At 40.8% G+C, this 25,511-nt stretch overlaps 1 protein-coding gene across 1 annotated transcript in view; it reads right to left on the minus strand.

The window, feature by feature from the left end:
* Positions 1–25,511, minus strand: part of gad2 (glutamate decarboxylase 2) — a 103,543-nt gene that overhangs the window by 39,087 nt on the left and 38,945 nt on the right. Inside the window, exons 5-7 of the mRNA XM_059971332.1 lie at positions 24,757–24,847; positions 15,540–15,652; positions 216–331 (exon numbers count right to left, since the gene is read on the minus strand). Of these exons, the coding sequence (XP_059827315.1) occupies positions 216–331; positions 15,540–15,652; positions 24,757–24,847 (320 nt within the window). The remainder of the gene's footprint in view (positions 1–215; positions 332–15,539; positions 15,653–24,756; positions 24,848–25,511) is intronic.

The following is a 25,511-nucleotide window of genomic DNA, read 5'->3' on the forward strand; positions in this document are numbered from 1 at the left end:
ATCCAGAGCAACACCAAAAATATTGGTGTAACTCAGCAGATCAGGCATTATCTATATAGAGGAATAAATAGTCGATGTTTTGGTCTGAAATGATTCATCAGATTGTATGTTGCTCTAACATGGGATACAATTCTTCCTTAAGAGGTCTTGACTATATATGCACAATCACTATCTATACGATGTTTCAACAAGAAGAAGAAAAATAAAATTCATACGTGTTCTGATGTGAAGGCAATTAGTTTTGGAAGGGCAGCCATTCCTTTTTCTTTAACTTCAGGAAACAGCTTGTATCGTGCAATTAGCAAGGCATACATGTTTGATATTGCTCCACCTAAATCAGAAAATGAGACACATTCAGCTTTTACTATGATGTGGAAGAATGCTAATTCCTATCTGACATACTGATCCAATAAGTAACTCCCTTTAAGAGAAAATATCAGCTGTAGTTAATTGGACTTTGCTTGAATTCTGTTTCTGCTACTTCGTTCTATTATAATCCTTACCTTAAATGCCTCCACAAAAAGGTACAGTTTTCTGGACATATCAATTTCAGATAATATTGTCACAAGAGTATTGCTGATATTCATAAAATATATAGATGACACATTAATGATTCTATGCCCCCAAAGTCTTGAATTGACATTTTTAAGGTTTATATTCTCCTGAAAATCAAACTGCTCACGCTGGAATTCTGAAATGAAAACAAAAACATGTTGGAAACACTCGACAGGTTCGGGCAGCATCTATTGAAAGGATATTACAGTCAATATTTCAGGCCCAAGATACTTCATTAGAATTGGGAAAGGGAGAAATCAAAGTTAATTGTCCGTAGCAAAAAGAAAAATAAAAGAAACAAAAGGGTGAGACTTGTTTAACTGCTTCTCTTTCCACAGATACTGCCTGAAATGCAAAGAGTTTCCAATATTTTTTGCTTTAAATATATAGAATACTGGACTACAAATCTTTTTTGTAAGTGTTGCTTCCTCAGAATTTTTTTTTGTTTATGATAGACCACTTGAATCTGAACACAAATATAACTGGAGACTTCTTGTATCATGAAATAACTTGTAGAAACAAGAAATTAACTTCTATTGAATATAATGCATTTAATTGCATAATGGTGCTGACGTTTTGCAATAGTTCAACTAAACTTAAGATGTTTTGTTGATGATTTTCATTTGCACTCAGTGACTGAGGCTTCTCACTTAAGCATCCAAAAATAATCAGCCAGCATTGATGGATTCCAGTTGCCCTGATACCATTTCCCCAAAATTGCATGTCCCAGAGAAACATTTCACCACGCTTGTCACTAACAGCATCAAGATTTTCAGGGATGAAGTTTAAATAGGAATGCAGAAAATGAAGCTTTAGTGAGAGATTGCACTTCATGGTCTTGCATGCTTGAAGTATGTTGTCAACCAACTGAACGTAGTTTGGTGCTCTTTAGTTACCAAAAAACTTTTCAACAACATCCTTGAATCCCTCCATGCAATTTTCTCCAGTTCCACTAGAAGTTCTTTGAATTGCCCATCATTGATGACCTGTTTGATTTGTGGATCAACAAAAATGCCTTCTTTAATCTTGTCATCAGTTATTTTGACTGGAATTATGAATTGAAATAACAAACACAGGCAATTTGAAAAAAATAGTGCAAGATAGATAAATGCCATGGTGATTTTCATGATCAGCAGCCCAAAAGCCATAAGATACACCCAAAAATATTCAGGAAGGAAAATCTTTGTCATCCAGTGTAATCAGCTGATAGATTGCAGCTCTTGCTCTGTAGCAAGTTTCATTCTCTATCTTTTATTTTCCACTTAAACTCCTACTTGACATTGAAAGTAAGAAAAAAAACTGTGAGAAATAAAGTTGGGGGTGTTGTGGATAGTCTGGGGGGTTGTCAGAGGTTACAGCGGGACAACAATAGGATGCAGAACTGGGCTGAGAAGTGGCAGATGGAGTTCAACCTAGATAAGTATGAAATGGTTTATTTCAGTAGGTCAATTTGAAGATAGAATATAACATTAATGTGGAGGACTGGCGGGATCTTGGGGTCCGTGCTCGTAGGATACTGCACAGGTTGACAGTGCTGTTACGAAGGTGTATGGTGTGATGGCCTTCATCAGCCGTGGGATTAAGGTCAAGAGCCAAGAGGTAATGCTAAAGATATATTAGACCTTAGTTAGAACCCACTTGGAGTATTAAACTCAAAGTACACCGCAGATGCTGTAGTCAAATCAAGACGTACGAACAAGTTGGGTGAACTCAGTAGGTCGGCCAGCATCCGTTGAAAGAAGCAGTGAACGTTTCGGGTCGAGACCCTTCGTCAGGACTGTTTGTACGTCCACTTGGAGTATTGTGTTTCGTTCTAGTCACCTCACTACAGGAAGGATGTGGGTACTATAGAGAGAATGCAGAGAAGATTTACAAGGATGTTGCCTGGATTGCGGAGCATGCCTTATGAGAATAGGTTGAGTGAACTTGGCCTTTTTTCCTAGGAGAGGTGACCTGATAGAGCTCTATAAGATGATGAGAGGCATTGATCATGTGGAGAGTCAGAAGCTTTTTCACAGGGCTGACACAGCTAACACAAAGGGGCATAGTTTTAAGGTGCTTGGAAGTAGGTACAAGGGGGATTTTGGGGTAAATTTTTCACACAGAGTGGTGGGTGCATGGAATGCACTGCCAATGACGGTGGTAGAGGCGGATACAATAGGGTATTTTAACCGACTCTTAGATAGGTACGTGGAGCTTAGAAAAATAGAGAGCTACGCAGTAGGGAAATTCTAGGCAATTTCTAGAGTAGGTTACATGGTCGGCAAAACATTGTGGGTCAATGGGCCTGTAATGTGCTGTAGGTGTCTATGTTCCATGAAATTAACCATCAATTAAAAGCAATTGTGCAAAGTTCAAAGGGAACAAATGAGGCAGGTATGATTCCTGATATCAGCTGATGACTCCAGGGGCTCCTCTGAAGCCTGCCTGCCTGCCATCAACACTCTTACAGGAGAAACTGCTATGATTTTGAGGCCACTGCATTTACATTGTTCTGAAAGTCACAGGGGACAAAAATGTGCTTCATGATGCAGCTCACTTGATTAAAGTTGATCAATATTGGGCACCCTAGCTTAGGAGAAAAATAAGATCAACAGACGTTGCTAGAAGTCCTTAGTAACTCACACAGCATCAGCGGAAAGTAAGAAAAAAGAGTTAATCTTACAGCTATTTAACTTTTTCTGCCTTTATTTCAGAATCCCAGCATCTGTAGTTCTTTGGTTTTCACTCGGTAGCAAAGTAGGTTTGTGCGGGTTGGGTGAGGGGCTATGTGGAAGGTGGGCTTGACTGAGAAGAAAGGATGTGACAGTTTACCAAGACTCCTGAGACTTGAATTATTTTAGTGAGAATTAGAAAACATATGTTCCTTACCTCCCAGTACAAAAAAATTAAACTCACTTCAGATGAGTTTTGTCATTATTGCTTCTGACTGATTGGTGAGTAGGTGTAAGGTACAAATGTAAAATGGTCTGACCTAAACTGGCACTCAGGTTCCTAGAAACCTAAATTGCATATTAAGATGGACTACTGGTTGGCACAGTAGCATTGTGGTTAGTGTAACACTGTTACAATACCAGTGACCCAGATTCAATTCTGTCTGTCTGTAAGGAGTTTTAAGCCATAACAACATGGGTTTCTTCGGGGTGCTCCAGTTTCTTACCACATCTCAAAGATGTATGGGTTAGCGTTAGTAAGTTGTGGGCATGCAATGTTGGCATAGAGGAATGCTGACACTTGCGGGGGCTCTGAGCACATCCAGGGACTGTGTAAGATTTCTGGAGTAGGACCAAAGGAGAGCTCACTGGTAGGTACCTACAGTGGTGGTATAATACTATCAGGCCCATGTTAAGTCCACAGCCTCATCACTACTGGTTGTAACAAGTTAAAAGTTTCCCTGTCTAAGTCTACAAGTGTACCATGATCCAACAAAGATTCAGCTGCTGAATTTTCACTCAAAACACGTCACGTTCAATCGGGTCAGCTGTCGGCTTTCAAAATAGTTATTGACCTTCCCAAGGTGATAGGAGAAACCAGATGGTGCACCGAAAAGCCCAACAAAATCTGTGGTCAGCTAACTATTGCAATCCATCCACTGATAATCTCTCCCAACTTGTGAAGAGCTATCCAGCTTCAGTCAAGAAGTAACAGTTTACAGCAACCTCCTGAATATTGGCAGCATCCCCATGCAGTTTTTCAGAAATAAATGTGAACCTCTTGAAAAAATCTTCTTGCGCAAATATATCCTGGTTTGAAAATTAGTATACAACAATGAATAAGCCCAATAACACTACAAAGCAACAAGTTAACTGTTAAATTATACTAACAAAAACAGAAATGCTGGAAAAACTCAGCTATTCAAGCAGCATCTACGGAAAGAGAAAACAAGTTAATATTTTGGACTGAGAACCTTAATCTGAACCATTAGCGATTTTGCAAAGTGAAGAATTTGCATCATTTTGTTCTGCAAATTAAATTCATCTTAAAACCTGCAGTTATTAAACAAATAGTCAAGCACAATTCTCGGTAGCCACTGAACCAAAATAATGCAGAAGATAATGGATGAGATTTTTTGCCTGTCATGAAATATGTTATAACCATAGATCTATTTAATGAGCATTTAACCAGAATTAATTCAGTAAGGAGCTCAAGTATAAAGAGAGAGCAACTTAGAAACAAATTACTTTGATTTTAATTGTTGAGAAAATCAACGTGATCTGCTTGTTCAAGTAATGGATGTGCAGGAGATGATAAAATTGTATTTGTGAGCCTGAGATCTATCTGTCTTAGTGGATTATAATTTCCAAGCAGAGAAATGAGTTCTGTGTTCAAGAACATAATACTGGAAAATTGCAAGAAAACCTTTGCAGCTTTTCTTTATACTATTCTTCAATACTTAAACCTCCCCTTAGCCCCTGCCCCATCTAACCTACGTAAAGTAAGACAACTGGGATTTCAGATCAAATAACCAACATATTTTTGCATTCTGATTTCAGATATAACCTCATTGATCATAGATTCATCTTCAATCACATCCATGTTATATACTTGGTTTGATAGTTTATTCCATATTATAACACTACGGGAGGCGTAGATAGGTCTTAGTTTTGTTCCAAGAGTAGGGGAGTCTGAAACGTACTGTAGATACTCCATTTGTTCTGAATGTCTCAACTAGCAAGGAATGGTTGAAAACTTGGTGAAATTCAACTCTGGAAGGATGTGATGGATATGTTGTACACTTATCCCAGTCAATGGGTAAGAGAAATGAAAGGGCTATGCCTTCCTCCTCATCCTTAAATGGTGCCTTAGGATTGAGGATGACTCACAGCTGATCTGTTTTCTGGGTCTTGAGGTGGATACTGAGTGGGAGCAGCAGGCTAATCCAAAGCTGGAGCAAGTGGTGTCCAACAGAGTGAGTGGATGAGTAGAGTTGGGATACAGTCTCTGTAGTACAGAACTGTAAACCAATCATCATGTTGACCATAATGCCTGCCTATACTAATCATTCTTTCCTGCATATAGCCCATATACCTTCAGTACTTTCCTAACCATGTACCTTTCCAAAAGCTTTTGAAACACTGCCATTGGATTTGCCTCTACCACTTCATCCAGCTTCTTGTTCCATATACCCAACACTGTCTGTGAGAGAAAGTTGTCCCTCAGATTGGCTTTAAATATGTTCATTCTCACTATGTCCTTTATGTTTTAGACTCCCCTACTCTTGGAACAAGGCTATGACCTATTTATGCCTCTCATAATGTTATAAATATTTATTTGGTTCTCAGCCTCTTGTATTCCAGTGAGACCAATGCCAGCCTATTCAAATTCTCCTTGTGGCCACTCCAGGCAACACCCTGGTGAATCTCCTCTGTACTTTTACTAGTGTAATAATCCTTTCCATGAGTGGGAAGACCAGAACTGTGCAGAATATTCCAGTGTGGCCCAATTGAACAGATCAAACATGATGTCCCTCATCTTATATTCAATAATCTAGCCTCTGAAGGCAAGTAAGTTAACACATTCTTCTTCACTCTGTCCACTTGCATCACCAGTTTCAAGGAGCTATGAACTGGTATCCAAGGTCCCTCTCCATATCAATGCTTCAAGAATGCCCTGCTTTTTACCATTTATTTCCAGCCAGCATTAGACAAGTCAAGTTGCATTTCCTCACACTTGTCTGGGTTAAATTCCACCACTTGTACCTTTTCCAAATTTCCAGCTGATTTATGTCTATCTGTACTCTTAGGCAATTATCAACACCTCCACCAATCTTAGGTGTTTTTTTAAAATTTAGAGATACAGTGCAGAACAGTCCCTTGCGGCCCAATGAGCCACACCACCCAGCAACACACTATTTAACCCTAGCCTAATCACAGGAGAATTTACAAAGACCAATTACCCTACTAACTGGAACCTGCTTGGATTGTGGGAGGAAACCCATGCAGTCAGTGGAAGAATGTACAAACTCCTTACAGAGAGCACCAGAACTGAACTCTGATCTTTGATGCCCCCAGCTGTATTAGCATCTGCTCCACTTTCAGATAACTGCTGAGCTGTTTCTCCTTTGAGATAAAGTGGAGCTCCCAATTCAGAAACAGGTCATATTTGGGAGTTAATTAGCTCTTGATCTCCTGGTCACTCTCATCAATCCAGTCCTGGTTTTACTCGCTAAAGCGAGAAGTCTTTTCCAGGGGCCAATTACTTCAGACTTCCAAACAGCCCATACACTGTAGATTCTCGAGTTCCGATGGAATGGTGATGAACTAGAAGCATTGTCCATGAAGACTAGGTTTCGTGGTGGCCTTGGTGATGTTGATGTTATAGCAATTGTTGTGATGTGTGCTGGAAATATCGGAACCCAAGTACGGAGAAAAGACAAACTCCGATGGTGATGAGAGTTTATTCATAATAGTTCCAAAAGAAAATCGGTGGCTCAGCTGAGCAACACCATGAGAAGTAATATTCTCAAAACGAGGACCCTGTGATTAACACAAACTGGGCATCTGCTTAAATAATACAAGTAACACAGAATACCTGAGCCTAGCAAAATAAACATAAAAGCTCATACAGAAAGTACCAGGAAACCCCATTACAAGGAGCTCGGGAAAAACACAAGGAACTCTGAATGATTAATGACTCTCATTAAACAACAATTAACTAATTCAGATGCTCTAAAACCTCAGAGTCCAACACTCTCCAGTGTCCAGCGAAGGCCTGAAGAGCTCGTTACAGAAGTGCTCCATTGATGCTGATGAAGTTGATGGAGATAATAGAACGAATCATTCTGTGGCTGGTCCAGCAGCTACCATTATGCAGTACGTAAAGTTCAAGTTCAAAGTTCGAGTTTAAGGTCATTTGACTCTACATACCGTATATACAGCAAATGAAAGAAAAATCTTCAGACCATGCTGCACCCAGAAAACATACATAGAAACATAGAAAACCTACAGCACAATACAGGCCCTTCAGCCCACAAGGTTGTGCCGAACACGTCCCGACCTTAGAAATTACTAGGCTTACATATAGCCCTCTATTTTTCTAAGCTCCATGTACCTATCCAAACGTCTCTTAAAAGATCCTATTCTATCCACCTCCACCACCATTGCCAGCAGCCCAGTCCACGCAAACACCACTCTCTGAGTAAAAAATGTACCCCTGACATCTCCTCTGTACCTACTCCCCAGCACCATAAACCTGTGTCCTCTTGTGGCAACTATTCCACATGGTCAATGCCTCTTACACACCTCTATCAGGTCATCTCTCATCCTCCGTCGTTCCAAGGAGAAAAGGCCAAGTTCACTCAGCCTATTCTCATAAGGCATGCTCCCCAATCCAGGCAACATCCTTGTAAATCTCCTCTGCATCCTTTCTATGGTTTCCACATCCTTCCTGTAGTGAGGCTATCAGAAATGAGCACAGTACTCCAAGTGGGGTCTGACCAGGGTCCTATATAGCTGCAACATTACCTCTCGGCTCCTAAATTCAATTCCACGATTGATGAAAGCCAATACACCGTACACCTTCTTAACCACAGAGTCAACCTGCACAGCTGCTTTGAGCATCCTCTGGACTTGGACCCCAAGATCCGTCTGATCCTCCACACTGCCAAGAGTCTTACCATTAATACTATATTCTGCCATCATATTTGACCTTCCAAAATGAACCACCACACTTATCTGGGTTGAACTCCATTTGTCACTTCTCAGCCCAGTTTTGCATCCTATCGATGTCCTGCTGTAATCTCTGACAGCCCTCCATACTATCCACAACACCTCCAACCTTTGTGTCATCAGCAAACTTACAACCCATCCCTCCACTTCCTCATTCAGGTCATTTATATAAATCATGAAGAGTAAGGGTCCCAGAACAGATCACTGAGACACTCCACTAGTAACCGACCTCCATGCAGAATATGACCCATCTAGAACCGCTCTTTGCCTTCTGTGGGTAAGCCAGTTCTGGATCCACAAAGTAATGTCCCCTTGGATCCCATGTCTCCTTACTTTCTCAATAAGCCTTGGATGGGGTACCTTATCAAATGCCTTGCTGAAATCCATATACACTACTTCCACTGCTTTTCCTTCATCAATGTGTTTAGTCACATCTTCAGAAAATTCAATCAGGCTCGGAAGGCATGACCTGCCCTTGATAAAGCCATAATGACTATTCCTAATCATATTATACTTCTCCAAATGTTCATAAATCCTGCCTCTCCGGATCTTCTCCATCAACTTACCAACTACTGAGGTAAGACTTAATGGTCTATAATTTCCTGGGCTATCTCTACTCCCTTTCCTGAATAAACGAACAACATCCGCAACCCTCCAATCCTTCTGTCCCTGCTTCTGTCCCCATTGATGATGCAAAGATCATTGCCAGAGGCTCAGTAATTTCCTCCCTCACCTCCCACAGTAGCCTGGGGTACATCTCATCCGGTCCCGGCGACTTATCCAACTTCATGCTTTCCAAAAGCTTCAACATATCCTCTTTCTTAATATATACATGCTGAAGCTTTTCAATCTGCTGCAACTCATCACTATAATCATCAAGATCCTTTTCCATAGTGAATACTGAAGTAAAGTATTCATTAAGTACCTTTGCTACTTCCTCCAGTTCCATACAGACTTTCCCACTGTCACACCTGATAGGTCCAATTCTTTCACATCTTATCCTCTTGCTCTTCACATACTTGTAGAATGCCTTGGGGTTTTCCTTAATCCTGCCCACCAAGGCCTTCTCATGGCCTCTTCTGGCTCTCCTAATTTCCTTCTTAAACTCTTTCCTATTAGCCTTGTAATCTTCTAGATCTCTAACATTACCTAGCCCTCTGAAGCTTTTGCAAGCTTTTCTTTTCTTCTTGACTAGGTTTATTACAGCCTTTGTACACCATGGTTTCTGTACCCTACCATAACCTACCTGTCTCATTGGAAAGTACCTATGCAGAACTCCACACGAATATCCCCTGAACATTTGCCATATTTCTTCTGTACTTTTCCCTGAGACCATTTTTTTCCAACTTAAGCTTCCAATTTCCTGCCTGATAGCCTCATAATTCCCCTTACTCCAATTAAACATTTTCCTGACTTGTCTGTTCCTATCCCTCTCCAATGCTATGGTAAAGGAGATAGAATTATGATCACTATCTCCAAAATGCTCTCCCACTGAGAGATCTGACACCTGAGCAAGTTCATTTCCCAATGCCAAATACATCACACACAGCACATAAAACAAAGTATGACCACAAATGCATTATTAAAATATAATTCAAAGTGCATGTAATGCACAGCACAGGCAAACAATAAGCAGTAAACAGTAGACAGTTCGCTGTCCTTGTGACGAGACATTGGTGATAGCAAGGTATTCATTTGTCTCACAGCCAAGGGAAGCTGCTGTTACTAGGTCTGGCAGCCCTAGGCCTGATGCTCCTGTACCTCCTTCCCGATGCTTGTGGGTCAAACAGATTGGGGAATGGCTGGTATGGATCTTCAGAAATGCTTCAGGCCTTTCGTCTGCAATACTCCCAGTAAATTTTGCAAACAGGGGCAAGGGAGATCCTGTCAGCAGTTTGTACTGTTCTCTGGTAGGTTTTTCAGTCTGATGCCTTGCAGCTTCTGACCCACACAATGATGCAGCTAGACAGAACACCCTGTCCTGTAGAAAGTTGTTAGAATGCAGGCAGGGAGACTTGCACACTTCAATCTCCTAAGAAAAATATAGATGCTGCTGTGCCTTCTTTACTAATGAGGAGGTTTTATGGGTCGAGGTTATTTCAGCTGTTACGTGCACACCAAGGAACTTTGTGCTCTTCATGGCAGAGCCACTGATGCACAATGCAAAGTGGTGAACCTGCACCTTCATGTAGTCCACTTATCTGTTTTGTTTTGTCCACATTGACACTCAGAGTGTTGTTTTCTTGCCATTTTACAAGCCTTTCTACCTCCTCTCTGTATGCTGGCTCATAATTGTTGTTGATGAGGCCAAACACTGTCAGCAAAATTGATGATGCGGTTTGAGCTGGATCTAGAAGTGCAGTGGGCTAAGCACACAGCCCTGGGGGGCACCAGTGCTCAGCGCGATGGAGCTTTAGATGCTGCTGCCAAATCAAACTGACTGGGGTCTTTCCATCAAGAAGTCCAAGATTATGTCCTGGCATGAGTGACATGCAGTAATCTTCTTTATCGCTTGCACAATTAATGATATATTCTAGCATGTCATAATACTTGTAGTGCCATCTTGGACTTGTCTCTCTGATGTAGCGGGTGCTTCTTGTAATAAGGCCATGCTCCATGAATTTGGTCAACAGAAAGACACCGGTTAAGTGAGTCATTACTACTTACCCTTTGCCTTAGGCTTGTGTCCCCTTTCCTTAAGGATCAGTTAGTCTCCATTTGAGATGTGGACTAAAGTTTTATCAAGATTGCAGTTAAACTTCTCCTTGGCTTCATCCAAAGCTAAAGGATGTGGTATACACACTGATGACCATGGTGTGTAGATTCAATGGTGGGATGAGCTAAAGAATCACAAAACATTCACTAATACTGTGGGTTTAGTCATTGAGATGCCAGGCAAGCCAATTCATAATGGTTACATCACTTCTTCTACCACTTTACCCCTCAGAAGGCAATATATCCACTACCTCTTTCAAAAAGCACACCTTTTATTGCTCATTTTCTACAACTCCAGCCCAAGAGTTGAATTTTGCTCTCCTTTTACTGACAGGACTACATCATTTGCATCACCACAAACCATTTCACTTTCCTTGACCTGATTTCGACATGGAATTGTCTAAAAAAAGTACACAGTGATATTTATAAGCGTCAATAATGGTGCCAATACCTTTAGGGTGTAATTTGGAATTATGTAAGAAAAATCTCACCATTGAACAGTAGGACAGCTGTATTGAGACAGGGAATATTATTTTTAACTGCCTTATAAAAATTAATTAATCACTTTGTCAGTCCTTCCATTATCTACAAAGCTGCTGGTCCTTCATCAACTGGATGAAGTGAATGGTTGCTTGATCTACAGACAGCATCACTACATGACTGACAGATGCGAAAAACTTTCTAAATAACAATACAGGTATTGCACAGATTCCTGTCAGTGATGTTGCTGGGTGTTTTGATCCAATGTTGAATCTGATAGCAAGATAGAAATCTGAAAAAAAAGATGAATTCGGAGACATGTTCCAGTTTGGCTTCAAATTACTCTCAATAAAGTGAAGCTGAACATTAATAGAAATTGGGTCATGTGTGGGAATTTCTTCATAAAATGTTAAACACCAGGTCTGCAGATCATTAGCTATTTTGAGAAGTAATTTATTGCTTTATGACCAGTGACTATTATTCTATTAGTTGTAAAATTATTATGGGACATTTTAGGGCTGGTCCACAAGTTAAAGCCCTAAATTGGGGCAAGGCTAATTTTGATGGCATTAGACAGGAACTAGCTAGGGTTGATTGTATCAGGCTGATAGCAGGTGAAGAGATATCTGGTAAGTGGGAGGATTTTGAAAGCAGGATATAGAGAGTTTAGGGGCAGGTTTCTACTTTGTTAAGAGTTTGAGGAGATTTGGTCTTTTGCCAAAGGCTTACAGATTTCTGTAGATGTATATTAGCAAACACTCAGAGGGTTGTAGACTCAGCCAGGTTCATCATGGGTGCAACATTCCATACCATAAAGGACATCTTCAAGAGGCAGTGCCAAAAGAGGGCAGATTCCAACACTAAGGATCTTAACTATCCAGGACCTGCTCTCTTCTCATTACTGCCATCGAGGAGGAGGTATAAGAGTCGGAAGACCCACACTCAGTGATTCAGAAACAGTTTCTCTCCTTCTGCTATCAGATTTTTGAACAGCCCATTAACCCATGGACAATACATTGTTATTCCTTTCTTTTTAACTATTTATTCTGTAATTTGCAGCAATTTAGTGCCTTTGGACTATACTAGTGCTACAAAACAACATGTCCCAAATTATTGGTCAGTAATAATAAATCTGATTTAGAATTCATTACACAATCACTAAAGCTCAATTCAACTGAGCTTGAATTGGCAGCAATCAATGCATGATATTGTTATGTCATTATACATATGACTTGTGTCATTCCTCTGAAGTCAGAGGTTGAATTTTCTATTGAGATACAAATACTTATGCAACATTTGAACAACTTGCTTGTAACGAGAACTTTTTAGAAACCTGAGAAGACATGTTGGGTTCTGTTCCCTTTGGTTCAGATCCTTCCCATGCCCTTGATCACCTCAGTAACTTTCAATTCCCTGCCCATGACTGCCTCATCTTCTATGCCCATCAAGAAAGCTTAAAGCTCTCCGCCCCTCTTTTGACAAAAGAACCAATCATCCTCCTCCATCTGGCATAACTGGTCACCACCCTCAACCAATTTTTCTTGGGTTCCTCCACTTTCTCCAAACTTGAGGGGTATTCATGGGCACTTGCATGATCCCCAGCTAAGCCTGCCTTTTCATTGGCTATGTGGAACAGTCCATGTTTGAAGTCTTCTCTAGATATAGTCCCCAATTCTTCCTTCATTATGTTGATGGCTACATTGGCCCTGCTTCATGCACACATGCTGAGCGCATTCATTTTATCGACTTCACCTCTAACTTCCACCCTGCCCTTAAATTCACTCGGTTCATCTCTGACACCTGCTTCCCCTTTCCTGATCTCTCTGTCTCCATCTCTGAAGATAAACTGTGAACCAACTTTCATAAATCTACTGATTCTCACAATTAAATCAAATATACCTCTTCCCACACTACTTCCAGTTAAAATGCTATTCCCTTTTCTCAGTTTCTTCATCTCAGCTGAATCTGTTCCCAGGAAGTGGCTTTTCATTCCAGGAAATCAGAGATATCCTTCTTCTTTAAAGAATGGGGTTTCCTTCCCTCCACTATTAATGCTGCTCTTACCCGCGTCTCCTACATTTCCTGTCCATCCATGCTCACCCCATCTTCCCACCGCCTTAATAGTTGTAGAGTTCCTCGTGGCCTCACCTAACACCCTACCACCCACCACATCCAACAAATTATCCTGCGCAACTCCCACCATCTCCAAACGGATCCTACCACCAAATATATATTTACATCCCTACCCCACCCCATTTTCTACAGGGATCACTCATTCTTTGATTCCCTTGTCCATTTGTCCATCCCAACTAGTCTCTCTCCTGGTACTTATCCTTGCAACCGCCCTAAATACTACACCTGCCCATACTCCTCGTCCCTCACCTCCATTCGGGGCCCCAAACGGTCCTTCCAGGTGAGGCAACACTTATTTTTGCTGGGGTTGTCTATTGTGTTCAGTGCTCCTGCTGCGGCCTCACCTACATTGGAGAGATTGCTCCACTGAGCACCTTTGCACCATCCGGCACAAGCGGAAATTCCTGCTGGCCAAACATTTGAATTCCGATTCCCATTCTGATGTGTCGATCCATGGCCTCCTTATGTGCCAAGATTAAGCCACCCTCAGGTGGAAGAGCAACACTTTATATTCTGTTGGGTTAGCCTCCAACTTGATGGTATGAATATGGATTTCTCTTTCTGGTGAACAAATCTACCCCACCCTCTTCCTTTATTCCCTACTCTGACCTTTTACTTCTCACCTGCCTATTACTTCCCCCTGGGCACCCTCCTCCTTCCCATTCTCCAAAGCTCCACTCTCCTTTCCTATTAGATTCCTTCTTCTCCAGCCCTTGACCTTTCCCATCCACCTGGATTCATCTATCACCTTCTAGCTATCCCTGTTACCCTCTTCCCACTATTTATTCTGGCATCTTACCCGTTCCTTCTCAGTCCTGAAGAAGAGTCTCAGCCCAAAATGTTTGTTTATTTCTATGGATGCTACCTGACCTGCTGAGTTCCCCCGGCATTTTGTATGTGTGTGGATTTGTGTAATGCAAATTTGATATCCTCAGAATAAGTATAAATGAAGGAAGCTCACTTTTGCTAATCATTGGCCTCCAGTTGACACCACATTGCTGAGTTAAAAGTAATACTTTTAAGCACATATAACTTCAGAGGTACTGAAAATTTTTGGAGGCATTTGAACTTACTGGATTTGGTGTAAAACCTGCTAAAACGACTTTCACGTTATGTCTCTGAAGAAAAAAAGAACTTCTGCATTGCAACTTTTAGACCTATGTTACATCAGAAATTTACAGTAAATTCCAAGACTAAATATTTCACTATTTTAGCAAGTGTTGTGGCATGTTTCAGCTAATCTTGTTATGTATTGACAAAACAATTGGCAGCTAAGCCTTAAAGTCTAAGCAAACTATAATCTTGGTGGCCACTTTATTAGGTACACTGGTATACCTAAAGTAAATATCTAATCAACTAATCATGCAGTAGCAACTTAATGCATAAAAGCATGTAGACATTATTAAGAGGATCTGCTGTTGTTCAGACCAAATATCAGAATGGAGGAGAAATGTGATCTAAGTGACTTTGATGATGGAATGATTGTTGGTGCCAGATGGAGTAGTTTGAGTATCTCCTGCAATTTTTATGCACAGCAATCTCTGGAGATTACAGACAATGGTGCAACAAAGAAACAAAAAATCCATTGAGCGGCAGTTGTGTAGGTGAAAACGCCTTGTGAATGAGCGGGATCAGAGGAGAATAATCACGTGTTACAACAGTGGTGTGTGTAGGTGCATCTTTGACTGCACTATATTTTGAACCCTACAGCAGCAGAAGATGACACTGGGTTCCACACCTCTATCTAACAAAGTGGCCACCAAGTGTAAATCTCAACTATTCCAAAAGGGTGAAAAAGTTTCTAAAGAAGTCATAACTGGAGTCTTCTCTGTCTTAGTCTGTGGTATAGCTTAGAAGAGATTATATAATTATCTAGCACCTTTTCTTTTTGATCTGGTGAATAATGACATATTATTCCACGGCTGCTATTCTTCTCAATTTAACTTTACCAGAAAAGTAAGTCACAAAGGAAGCCTAAAATTCATGTACCAGGTGAGAATATTCCATCTCCACATCCTCCAGGCCAGCCAATCATTTCCCTCATTTTCTTCAGCGTGATGTATTCCAACAGGACAAACACTGGTGCAATCTCATATGTGAACCTGAAGATAATTCACAATAAATAATATTGCATTAGTATGATTCGTATTACTTCCTTGTGGATAAATGAAAACTACTGTGGAACGGCAAACAAAGTTAGTGTAGACTCATGGAACCATACAGAGGATGAGTAGTCAAGTGCCTACTATACTCTGACGAGGACGGAGAAAATGGTTAAGAAAAACGATTGAAGTGGTAAATGCTAATGATGGTTTTCAAGGTGAATAGAGAAGGAGATTCAGCAATGAGCTCAATTCCAGAATATCGAGTGTTTCAGTGATTCATCTCTGAAATGAGGTGATTGAGATGAGATGATGGCTCTATAATGAAGTGATGTGGATTTTCCCTGAAGAGTTTGAAAGGGGTTGAAAGGTGCACCTGCAATAAGAATGATAAAGTGCTCTCTCAACCTATCATAGAAAAGCTACTGCCTCTTTTCCTCTCAAAGATGAAGAGTAAGTTCATGGGGTAAATGTGTACAGCACATATTGAACAACTTGGCACTAAAGCTTGGAGCGATAGAGTGTGAGGGAGGCCACGTGGTCCATCATATCGATGATGACACATTGTCAGGGCTGCACAATTAGTCTAACTCTCCATTTTTCTCCTGTGAACTGTGATATATCTAACTACACTTTGAAAGCAATTACCAAATCTCCCTTTTGTGTAGTTTGTGCCACATCCAAATCACATTTTTGTAAGGATCAGCACAACCTCTTACAATGCAATGAGAGAATTTAACATTTGTTTACTGTCGAGAAAGTGAGGAAAACCTAAGCTAGTGCCCCCTTGATTTCCTAATCTTTACTTTCAACTTTTTGTTAACTCCGTGTCACACTCCATGGAAGGATGTAGAACACGATGAGGGCAGATGTACTGAACATCCAGCATCTTCCCAGAAATCACTGATCCTTAGCCAAATGGTATCTCCAAGTAAACCAAACACTCTGATGATCTGTTACTGACTATATGGAGCTCCTTTTGGTTCAACATCTGCCTCACCGGGTGCTAATTCCTAACTCACTAAGAACTTGGTTGCATTGGGTTCCTTGTTCCCCAGCTCTCTGTAAACTTACCTGGTTTTGCTCCCCACAGTCTCATGAAATCTATTGGAACTGTGTTTTCCAAGCTCTCTCTGAACATAGCATTTCACAGAGAATTTATCATTCTTCATCAGGACTGATGAAGGGTCTCGGTCCGAAATATTGTCTGTCTACTCTTTTCCATAGATGCTTCCTGGCCTGCTGAGTTCCTCCAGTATTTTAAAAGTGTTGCTTTAGATTTGCAGATTTTCTTTTGTTTGTAATTTATCATTCTACTGCATAACATCTAAAAAGAATGCTGAATTGATCTGAGAGGAGCTGGTGTTTGCTTTTGGTGGCTATTGGTTTTGATTTGGCATTAATCAAAGCATTGCAGTATTTGCATTCAGCTTCTTGGGCTGGTGAGCAAATGTGTTTCCTCTTTTCAAGAGGGGTTGCAGGGAAAAACCTGCCAGTTTCAGACCTGTGAGCCTAATGTTAATAATAAGAAAGCTATTGGGAAAAATTCTGAGGGATACTGTTAACAATCACCTGGAGAGTTAGGGATTAATTAGAGAGAGCTAGCATGACTTCATCTTGACTGATGAATTTGACTGAATTATTTAAGGAGCTAACAGTGTGTATTGATGAGGGGAGAGCAGTAAATGCAGTTCACGTGGATTTCATTAATGTCTTTGACAAGTTGCCACATGGGAGACTGACCCATGGGATTCAGAACCTGTTGACAAATCGGACCTAAAGTAACTTGCCACAGGAGATAGAAGGAGATGGTAGTGGATTGCTTTGTGTTTGGATGCCTGTGATTAATGGTATTCTTTAGGATCGGTGCTAGGACACTTGCTGCTTGTAAAACACATTACATGAATCGGGGGTATGATCAGTTCACAGATGACATGAACACTGCTGGAATTGTTGACAGAGTGAGAGTTATCCTTTGGTTACAGGATCATATTGCTGTGTTGGCTAAGAAATAGCAGATGTAAGTTAATCCAAATAACTGTGTGGTAATGCGTTTCGGAATACTAATAAAGATTGAGCATAGACAATGTAAGGTAAGGTCTCGGAAGTATTGAAGGGCAGCAGGACGTTGGTGTGCACATCTAAAGACATCTACTTCTGTCACCCCCCGGGCGGTGAATTCCAGGCCCCTGCCAGCCGAAGGAGAGTAGTAAGTAAGTCTGTGTCAGCTCTCAAGACAATCCCATCAATCCCATTTCCCCACTGATTTCCCTGAAGCTAATTCCCTCTCCTATAACCATCAACACCGCTCACCCCTTCCAACTCTGCTGTTACCCACCCACAAGTCTTTGGGATGTGGGAGGAAACACGTGCATCTGCAGCACAATCACATTGTCAGGTGGCTAAAGAGGAAACTCCACATTGACAGCATTGGAGGTCAGAACAGAATCAGAGCGCTGGTTAGATGGGACAGCATAACTACCTGCAGCAACACTGCATTGACCTGAGATTTATAGTTGTGAGCCAAATGCCATTGGACTGTAAATATACACTCGAACACCTGGGTAACTACTCAGACAGTGCCATTCCGATAAGGAAATACAGATTTCATGCATGTAGCTGTCTCGGTGCTTGAAGGTCATCATCACATGATTTATTATGTGCAACTTTTAGATATATGCTACTCAAAATTAGGAGGAACTAATCCCAGGCATCCCATTATTGGAAATACACTGGAAAGCTACTGTAAATCTGGTTTAAGGAGCTATTTCACCTCCAAGGGAATCAATGTCTTCTTCCAAGGTCATTGGAGAGAAATTGGAATGAAAATCTATTTGAAGACATTTTGGAGAAACTGGTATTTAATCTGTATACATCTGCAAAGAGAACCCAAAGAACATGTTGTCTTTTGGTGTGACATTGGCTCCTGTACACAGCTGTACATTGTGAGTGAACAAACTCTGGATGGTTTCAGAAGCATGGGAATTCTATCATGCACCTGGCAATAATATAATGCATTCATCATTGTATTTGGCTGAGTTAGATTGACTGGCTTAGTGACTCTTCTAGTTACAAAGCTAACTCCAAACAAAACCTATAAAGGAATCTTGTTTGCCTGACCTAGCACTCCACCTGGCAGTTAGTGCAGCATTCTGCAGCGCCAGCAAGCAGAACAGCAGGTTCATTTTCTGTCGCTGCCTGTAGAGCTTCCTCCGAGTGCTCCAGTTTCCTCCCACATTTCAAAGGTGTACCCTTTGGGACAAGGAAGCTGTGGGCATGCTATGTTGGCACCAGAAGCATGGTGGCACTTGTGGGCTGTCCCCAGCATATCTTAGGGCTGTGTTGGTCACAGACACAAAAGACGAATTTCACTCTATGTTTTGATGTACATGTGACAAATAAATTTAACTTTAGAGAAACCATCCAACAGGGGCAAAATCTAATTATATTGCCTACCCATGCCTGAAGACCATAAGCAGAACCAAATCTTAAGATACCTTCATATGGTTCTGCTTTAAAGGTATAACATACATGTAAGATGTCTTAAAAGTATATTGATATTAGTATAGAGGTCTTGGCAAACAGAGTGACTGAAGTTTTTAACCAGTTAATGACAAAGTGGAGTAAAAATAATGTAGCTTTGTAGCTAGACACTCCTGCTTGTCCGGGTAAGGTATTATTTACAGGGTGATCTGACATGAGTAGGAATCATTCAGTTCCAGAAAGAGATCTCTAAATGTAAAAATAAGCTAAGATTGAAAGCTAGTCATTAATAGTGTCGTTAACAAGAGCCGAGTTGTTCTATTGGTGCATTTAAACATCAAAACAACCCCAGATGACTGACTGACTCTGAACGTCTATTGCCAATGTAGAATCCCTAGAGGCTGAAGAGTCTTGTTTTGACCCTCCACAGTATGATATTCCTGTGTTAGTCATTAAGCACTGGGAACTGCTTGTTTCAGCCCGCAGCAGCTAAACATTGGTGTCAAAATTCTCTACAAGCAGTGAAAGTGAAGAGCACCATTCAAAAAATTACGTGAGTTCATTGCTATAATGCTCCTGCCCATAGCAAGGACACATATTTTCCTTCAAATTTATCCCATGGGAAGGAATAAATGCACAGTAAAGTGCAAAGTGCTATAAAATGCCCCATTCCAATTCTGAAATTAGATTTCACTGAAATGAATGGAACTCAATTTCACAGTCTGTTTTGAACATAAGACTGCTCCCTTACAGATGGCTAGTACTCTGAACTTGGATGATTTTCTGGGCAGTTAAATTTGTAGTTACACAATGGTGATTGGAAGCTTACAGCTAATCCTATACAAAAAAGTGGTGTGGAAGAGGAGAATCAAATGAGCAAAGAGAATAGCTTGAAAACAAGGTCATCCCTGAACATAGCATTGCAATATGGTCTCAGTCTCTCTCTAATGCTTTTAAGGGAGACAGCATACCAATCTCATAGGACTACAAGACACAGGAACAGAATTGGACTATTCGACCCATTGAGTCCAGTTGATTTATTATCCCTCTCAATACCATTTTCCTGACTTCATCCCATAACCTTTGATGCTCTAACTAATTAAGAACCGATAACAAACAAGAGAAAATCTGCAGATGCTGGAAATCCTAGGCAACACACACAAAATGCTAAAGGAACTCAGCAGGCCAGACAGCATCTATGAAAAGGAATAAACAGTCGATGTTTTGGACCAAGACCCTTCATTAGGACTCATAAGAATCTATCAAACTCCACTTTAAATATATCTAATGATTTCATCTCCACAGCCATCCTTGGCAATGAATTCCATGGATTCACCACTCTATGGGTAAATAAATTCCTCCTCATCTCTGTTCTAAATGTATTTATTCTGAGGCTATGTCCTCTGGCCCTAGACTCCCTCGCTACAAGAAACATTCTCTCCACATCCAGCCTATCTATGCCCTTCAATATTAGATAGATTTCAATGAGATCCCCCCTCATTCTTCTAAACTCGAGAGAGTACATGCCCAGAACCATGTTAGGTGCTTTATGCTAAAATTCAACTTTAAGAAAATTGCATGCGTTCACTTTGGATCATATTGCTTATAAGAAAAGACAAAATCCTAAGCATGAGAAAACCAGTTATGTGATGTATTTCCTTATTTAAAATGGATTACGATATAAACAAAATATAGGCCTGCACTGACACTGAATGAATTTCTAACTGAGATATCTCAGTTCTGACTTCACTTCTGACCCACTTCCTAGAAACTTGACCTCAGTCACATAGGATAGGTGCACAAGGAGATGATGGACACGATTTGTACATTGCCTCCAAAAGTTAATTCCACTCATTTTAACGGAAGTGAACTTCAAGAGCAGATTCAATGGTGAAGTCACTGGAATTCTACCACAGTGTCAGAAAATGCTCACGTCATGACTGAACAGATTCATGATAAATAAGTTGCAGATGTACGTGAGTTTCCTCTGAATACTCCATTTTTGTCCCAAATCCCAAAGGTCTGTTGTAAGTTAGTTAACTTCTGTAAATTACCCTCTAGTCAGCATAAGGCCCACGAGGGCAAGTAGACCACATGGCTGAGAAGAACCTGCAGAACCATTTGGGAATGAGATGAGGGGATGGCTCTGCTGAGTGCTGACAGAGATTAGGCAGGCCAGACATCCTCTTCCTGTGTGCAGCACATACAAAGAAACTGACTTGCAGAGATACAGTAGCAAAGACTGTTATTGATATTGAGGCAGCATTTGATAGTGTGGACCAGGAACCCCAGCAAAACTGAAGTTAAGTTGAATCAGTAGAAAACCCTGTGTCGACTGAGGTCATTCCTAGAACAATGGAATAAAAACAAAGAAATCCTACAGATGCTCAAAGTTTAAAATAAAGAGAAACTGGCAGTATTTAAGAAGTCAGGCATCGTCTGTGGAGATAAAAATAGAGTCACTAAAACTAGGCGTAGGAAGTAGAATTAAAGCAATGGGTAACTGTAAACTTACAGTGACCTTTATTGTAGATATATATAGATATTTTGAATTGCTGGAGTGGGTGGTGATGCCATCTGAACAGGTGCATTGGGAGAATGGAACGTAGTCCTCACAGGAAGCAAGTTGGGAGTGGCTGTGTCAGAACACCTATGGGACTCCATGAGTTTTTAATAGATACTGGTTGCTAACCTTTCCCCTGAGATAGATGTTACAGAAGTAGAGAAAGGGAAAGGTGAAAGTGAGAGGTGGGTACAAAATGGCTGAAAAAACATTACTTGCATTTTGTATGAGAGCAGGATGCAGAATGTAACAATGGTACAGCCTTAAGATCATTAACAGGAGGTTTTACTCTGCCTCTCTCTTTGAGATGTTGTTTGACCTGCTGAGTGTGTGTTCTTATCCTAGCACTAAGGGAGCTGTTTGTGTTGAATAGTGATCAATTGTCGGCCACAAACTATTACTACATGAGTTTCTCAGACGAACATCCTCAGCTTAACATGCTTCAGCTGAATGTTGTTGATCCCTCCACCATCATAAGCTCAGAAGCAGGGGGTGAGACCACTGATGTTTTCAGAGGATGTGTGCTTCACCTCCAGATTTGAATGAGGAGTTTGGGATACTGTCATCAGTTGGTCCAGGACTCGATACAGGAGATCCAAGCCTGGAGATTGATTCAGAAGTCTGGAGGTCGAAGCCTGAAGACTGAAGCCGAGTGACCGGAGGCTCAAGTGCCTGTCCTGGAGTTGTGTATGGGTGCGTCATGTGTGGGTGGTGAGAAAGAAGGTAAGCGGCCTGTTTTGCTGTTGTTGTTTAGTTGCTTGTAGTGGTCTGTTTTGTTGTATTGTGTGTTGTTCTGCTGAACACTGTGGGCATGCTTTGTTGGTGTCTGAATGTGTGGTGACACGTGCAGGCTGTACCCAGCACATCCTCAGTGCAGTGAGAAGAAGCTCAAAGTAAATTTATTACCAAAGTACCTATGTGTCTCCGCATAGAACCCTTTGATTAGCTTTCTCGTGGGCATCCATATTAGAATAATAACCAAAATAGAATCAATGAAAAACCATACGAACTTGGTGTTCAACCAGGGTGCAAAGGACAACAAAATGTGCAATTACAGAAAGAAAGAAATAATAATAATAAATAAATAAACAGCATACTATCAAGAACATGAGATGAAGAGTCATTTAAAGTGAATGCATAGGTTGTGGGAATACTTCAATGATGGGGCAAGTGAAGTTGAGTGAAGTTATTCCCTTTGGTTCAAGATTCTGATGGCTGAGGGGTAGTAACTGTTCCTGAACCTGGTGCTGTGGTCTTGAGGCTCCTGTACCTTCTTCCTGATGGCAGCAGTGAGAAGAAAGCATGACCTGGGTGGTGGAGCTCACTAATGATGGATGGCTTCGTGCAGATGTGCTCAATGGTGCGGTTTGCTTAACTTATGATGGGCTGGGCTGTATCCATTAGTTTTTATAGACAATAGACAATAGGTACAGGAGTAGGCCATGCGGCCCTTTGAGCCAGCACCACCATTCAATGTGATCATGGTTGATCATCCACAATCAGTACCCCGTTCCTGCCTTCTCGCCATATCCCTTGACTCCGCTATCTTCAAGAGCTCTATCTAACACTCTCTTGAAAGCATCCAGAGAATTGGCCTCCACTGCCTTCTGAGGCAGAGCGTTCTATAGATCCACAACTCACTGGGTGAAAAAGAGAGTTTTCACCCAGTAGGATTGTAGGATTTTTTGTTCAAGAACATTGGTATCTTCATACTAGGCTATGATGTAGCCAGTCAATATACTCTCCATTATATATCTTAAGAAATTTGTCAAAGTTTTAGTTGTCATCACCTTTGATTCGGCCTATGACAGTCCTGTCATCAGCAAACTTGAATATGGCACTGGAGCTATGCTTAGTCACACAGTCGTATCTGTAAAGTGAGTAGAGCACACAGCCATGTGGTGCACCTGTGCTGATGGAGATTATGGAGGAGATGCTGTTGCCAATCCAAACTGATTTGGGTCTGTAAATGAGGAAATCAAGGATCCAATTGCACACGGAGGTATTATGGACAAGATCTTGAAGCTTATTGGTTAGATTTGAGGGTATGATGGTATTGAATGCTGAACTGTAGTTGATAAAGGGCATCCTGATTTATGCACCTCTGCTGTCCAGATGTTCCAGGGTTGAGTGATGAGTCAACGAGATGGCATCTGCTATAGACCTGCAGGCAAATTGGAGCAGATCCATATTGGTTCTGAGGTGGGAGTTGATATATTTCATCACTAACTCTCAAAACACTTCATCACTGCGGAGGTAAGTGCTACTAGATGGTAGTCATTGAGGAAGATTACCACGTTCTTCTTAGGCATTGCTACAAGTGAAGTCTGCTTGAAGCAGGTGAGTACATCAGACTGTTGAAGTGAATAAAAATTTTACCTTAACAATTGTGGTATACATTGACAACTTGGGTGTGAATGCAGAAAAGCAAGTTTGTGGATGATATGAACATTGATGGCATTATATAGTAGATGGTGTGGAAGTTGTTTTAAACTTCACCATGATATTGTTCAGCTGGAAAGTCGGCCAGGGTGATGGCAAGTGAAATTTAAAGTGATGCACTTGGGGAAAGTGGTATGATATACACAGTAATGGTTGGCCCCTATATGTTGAGTAACAGAGGGACCTGGAGTAGGTCCATGAAAATGGCAGCAGAGGTGGAGAAGGTGATGAAGAATGCATATGGAATGCTTGCTATCATTGGCTGTGGTGTAGAATCTAAGAGCTGGGACAACATGGAACAGGCCACATGAACTTTCAGGCCACAAACAATCTGGTGGATGAACTCAGCAAGTTGGCAGCATCTCTGGGAAGAAAGGAATTGTCAACATTTAGGTTTTGAAACACTGCATTAGAAAAGTGACTTGGATATCAAGGCATAGAAGACTATGGATAAATGGGATTAGTATAGGTGGGTACAATGAGTGATATAAATATGGTGAGCAAAGGACCTCTTTTTGTGCACAGACTGAAGAGGATTGAATATTAATCAGTGAGGCTTGGTCCAAGAGAAAGTAATTTTACACAATATAGAACATGACAGCAAAGCCAAACTTACATGTTGGTGTTAGCTGTGGAGGTAAGCCAATCAGCAGCAAGGCCAACCATATCTAATCCTGTAGACAGCTGGTTGAAATATCTAGGATGACCTGTGAGCAAACAACAACTGATGTTAATTTCTGCATTCTGCTTGTATTCCTAAAGCATGCTGAATTAAAATAAAAAAGGAGGGTATGTAGCCCATACAGTCAATTTAAAATCCATTCTATAAAACCTTAGCTTTTCAACTTGTGCTATTTATATTGTATTGTATGTACATTAACACCCAATCTTTACAATCTTGAATGTGCACTTTTATTTGAAGGTCATGACTTGTAGCTGTTTTACTTCTGTTGAATTAAGCCTGGAGCAATATTGTAAAGTGCTTACAATTTAAGGGTTATTGCTGGGCCACAATAGCTATTGGTGAAGTACTAAGATTAAGTTCGGTGTCAGGAAATGAGGAAAACACATTGTGATTTTGACATTTATGAATCCAAAACAAAATTGCAATATAAAGTGTTTTTATATGATACTTCCTCCTTATTATAAAACTACTATATTTCTAAAATCAAAAACTTACCTATAATATATTAGAATTCGGTTCTATGGAATCTACATTTTTACAGATATACCACCAAAAGAAAGTTACATGTCCAGGTTTGTGCTTTGAGAAAATAAGACCAATAATACACACACTAGTGTCAACTACTAACTCCCAAGCTGTAATGGCAGAAATTCGCCACTGAATTTGTATAACTCCCAATAAATTCA

The sequence above is a fragment of the Hypanus sabinus genome, chromosome 6, assembly GCF_030144855.1.
Source record: "Hypanus sabinus isolate sHypSab1 chromosome 6, sHypSab1.hap1, whole genome shotgun sequence".
NCBI lineage: Eukaryota > Metazoa > Chordata > Chondrichthyes > Myliobatiformes > Dasyatidae > Hypanus > Hypanus sabinus.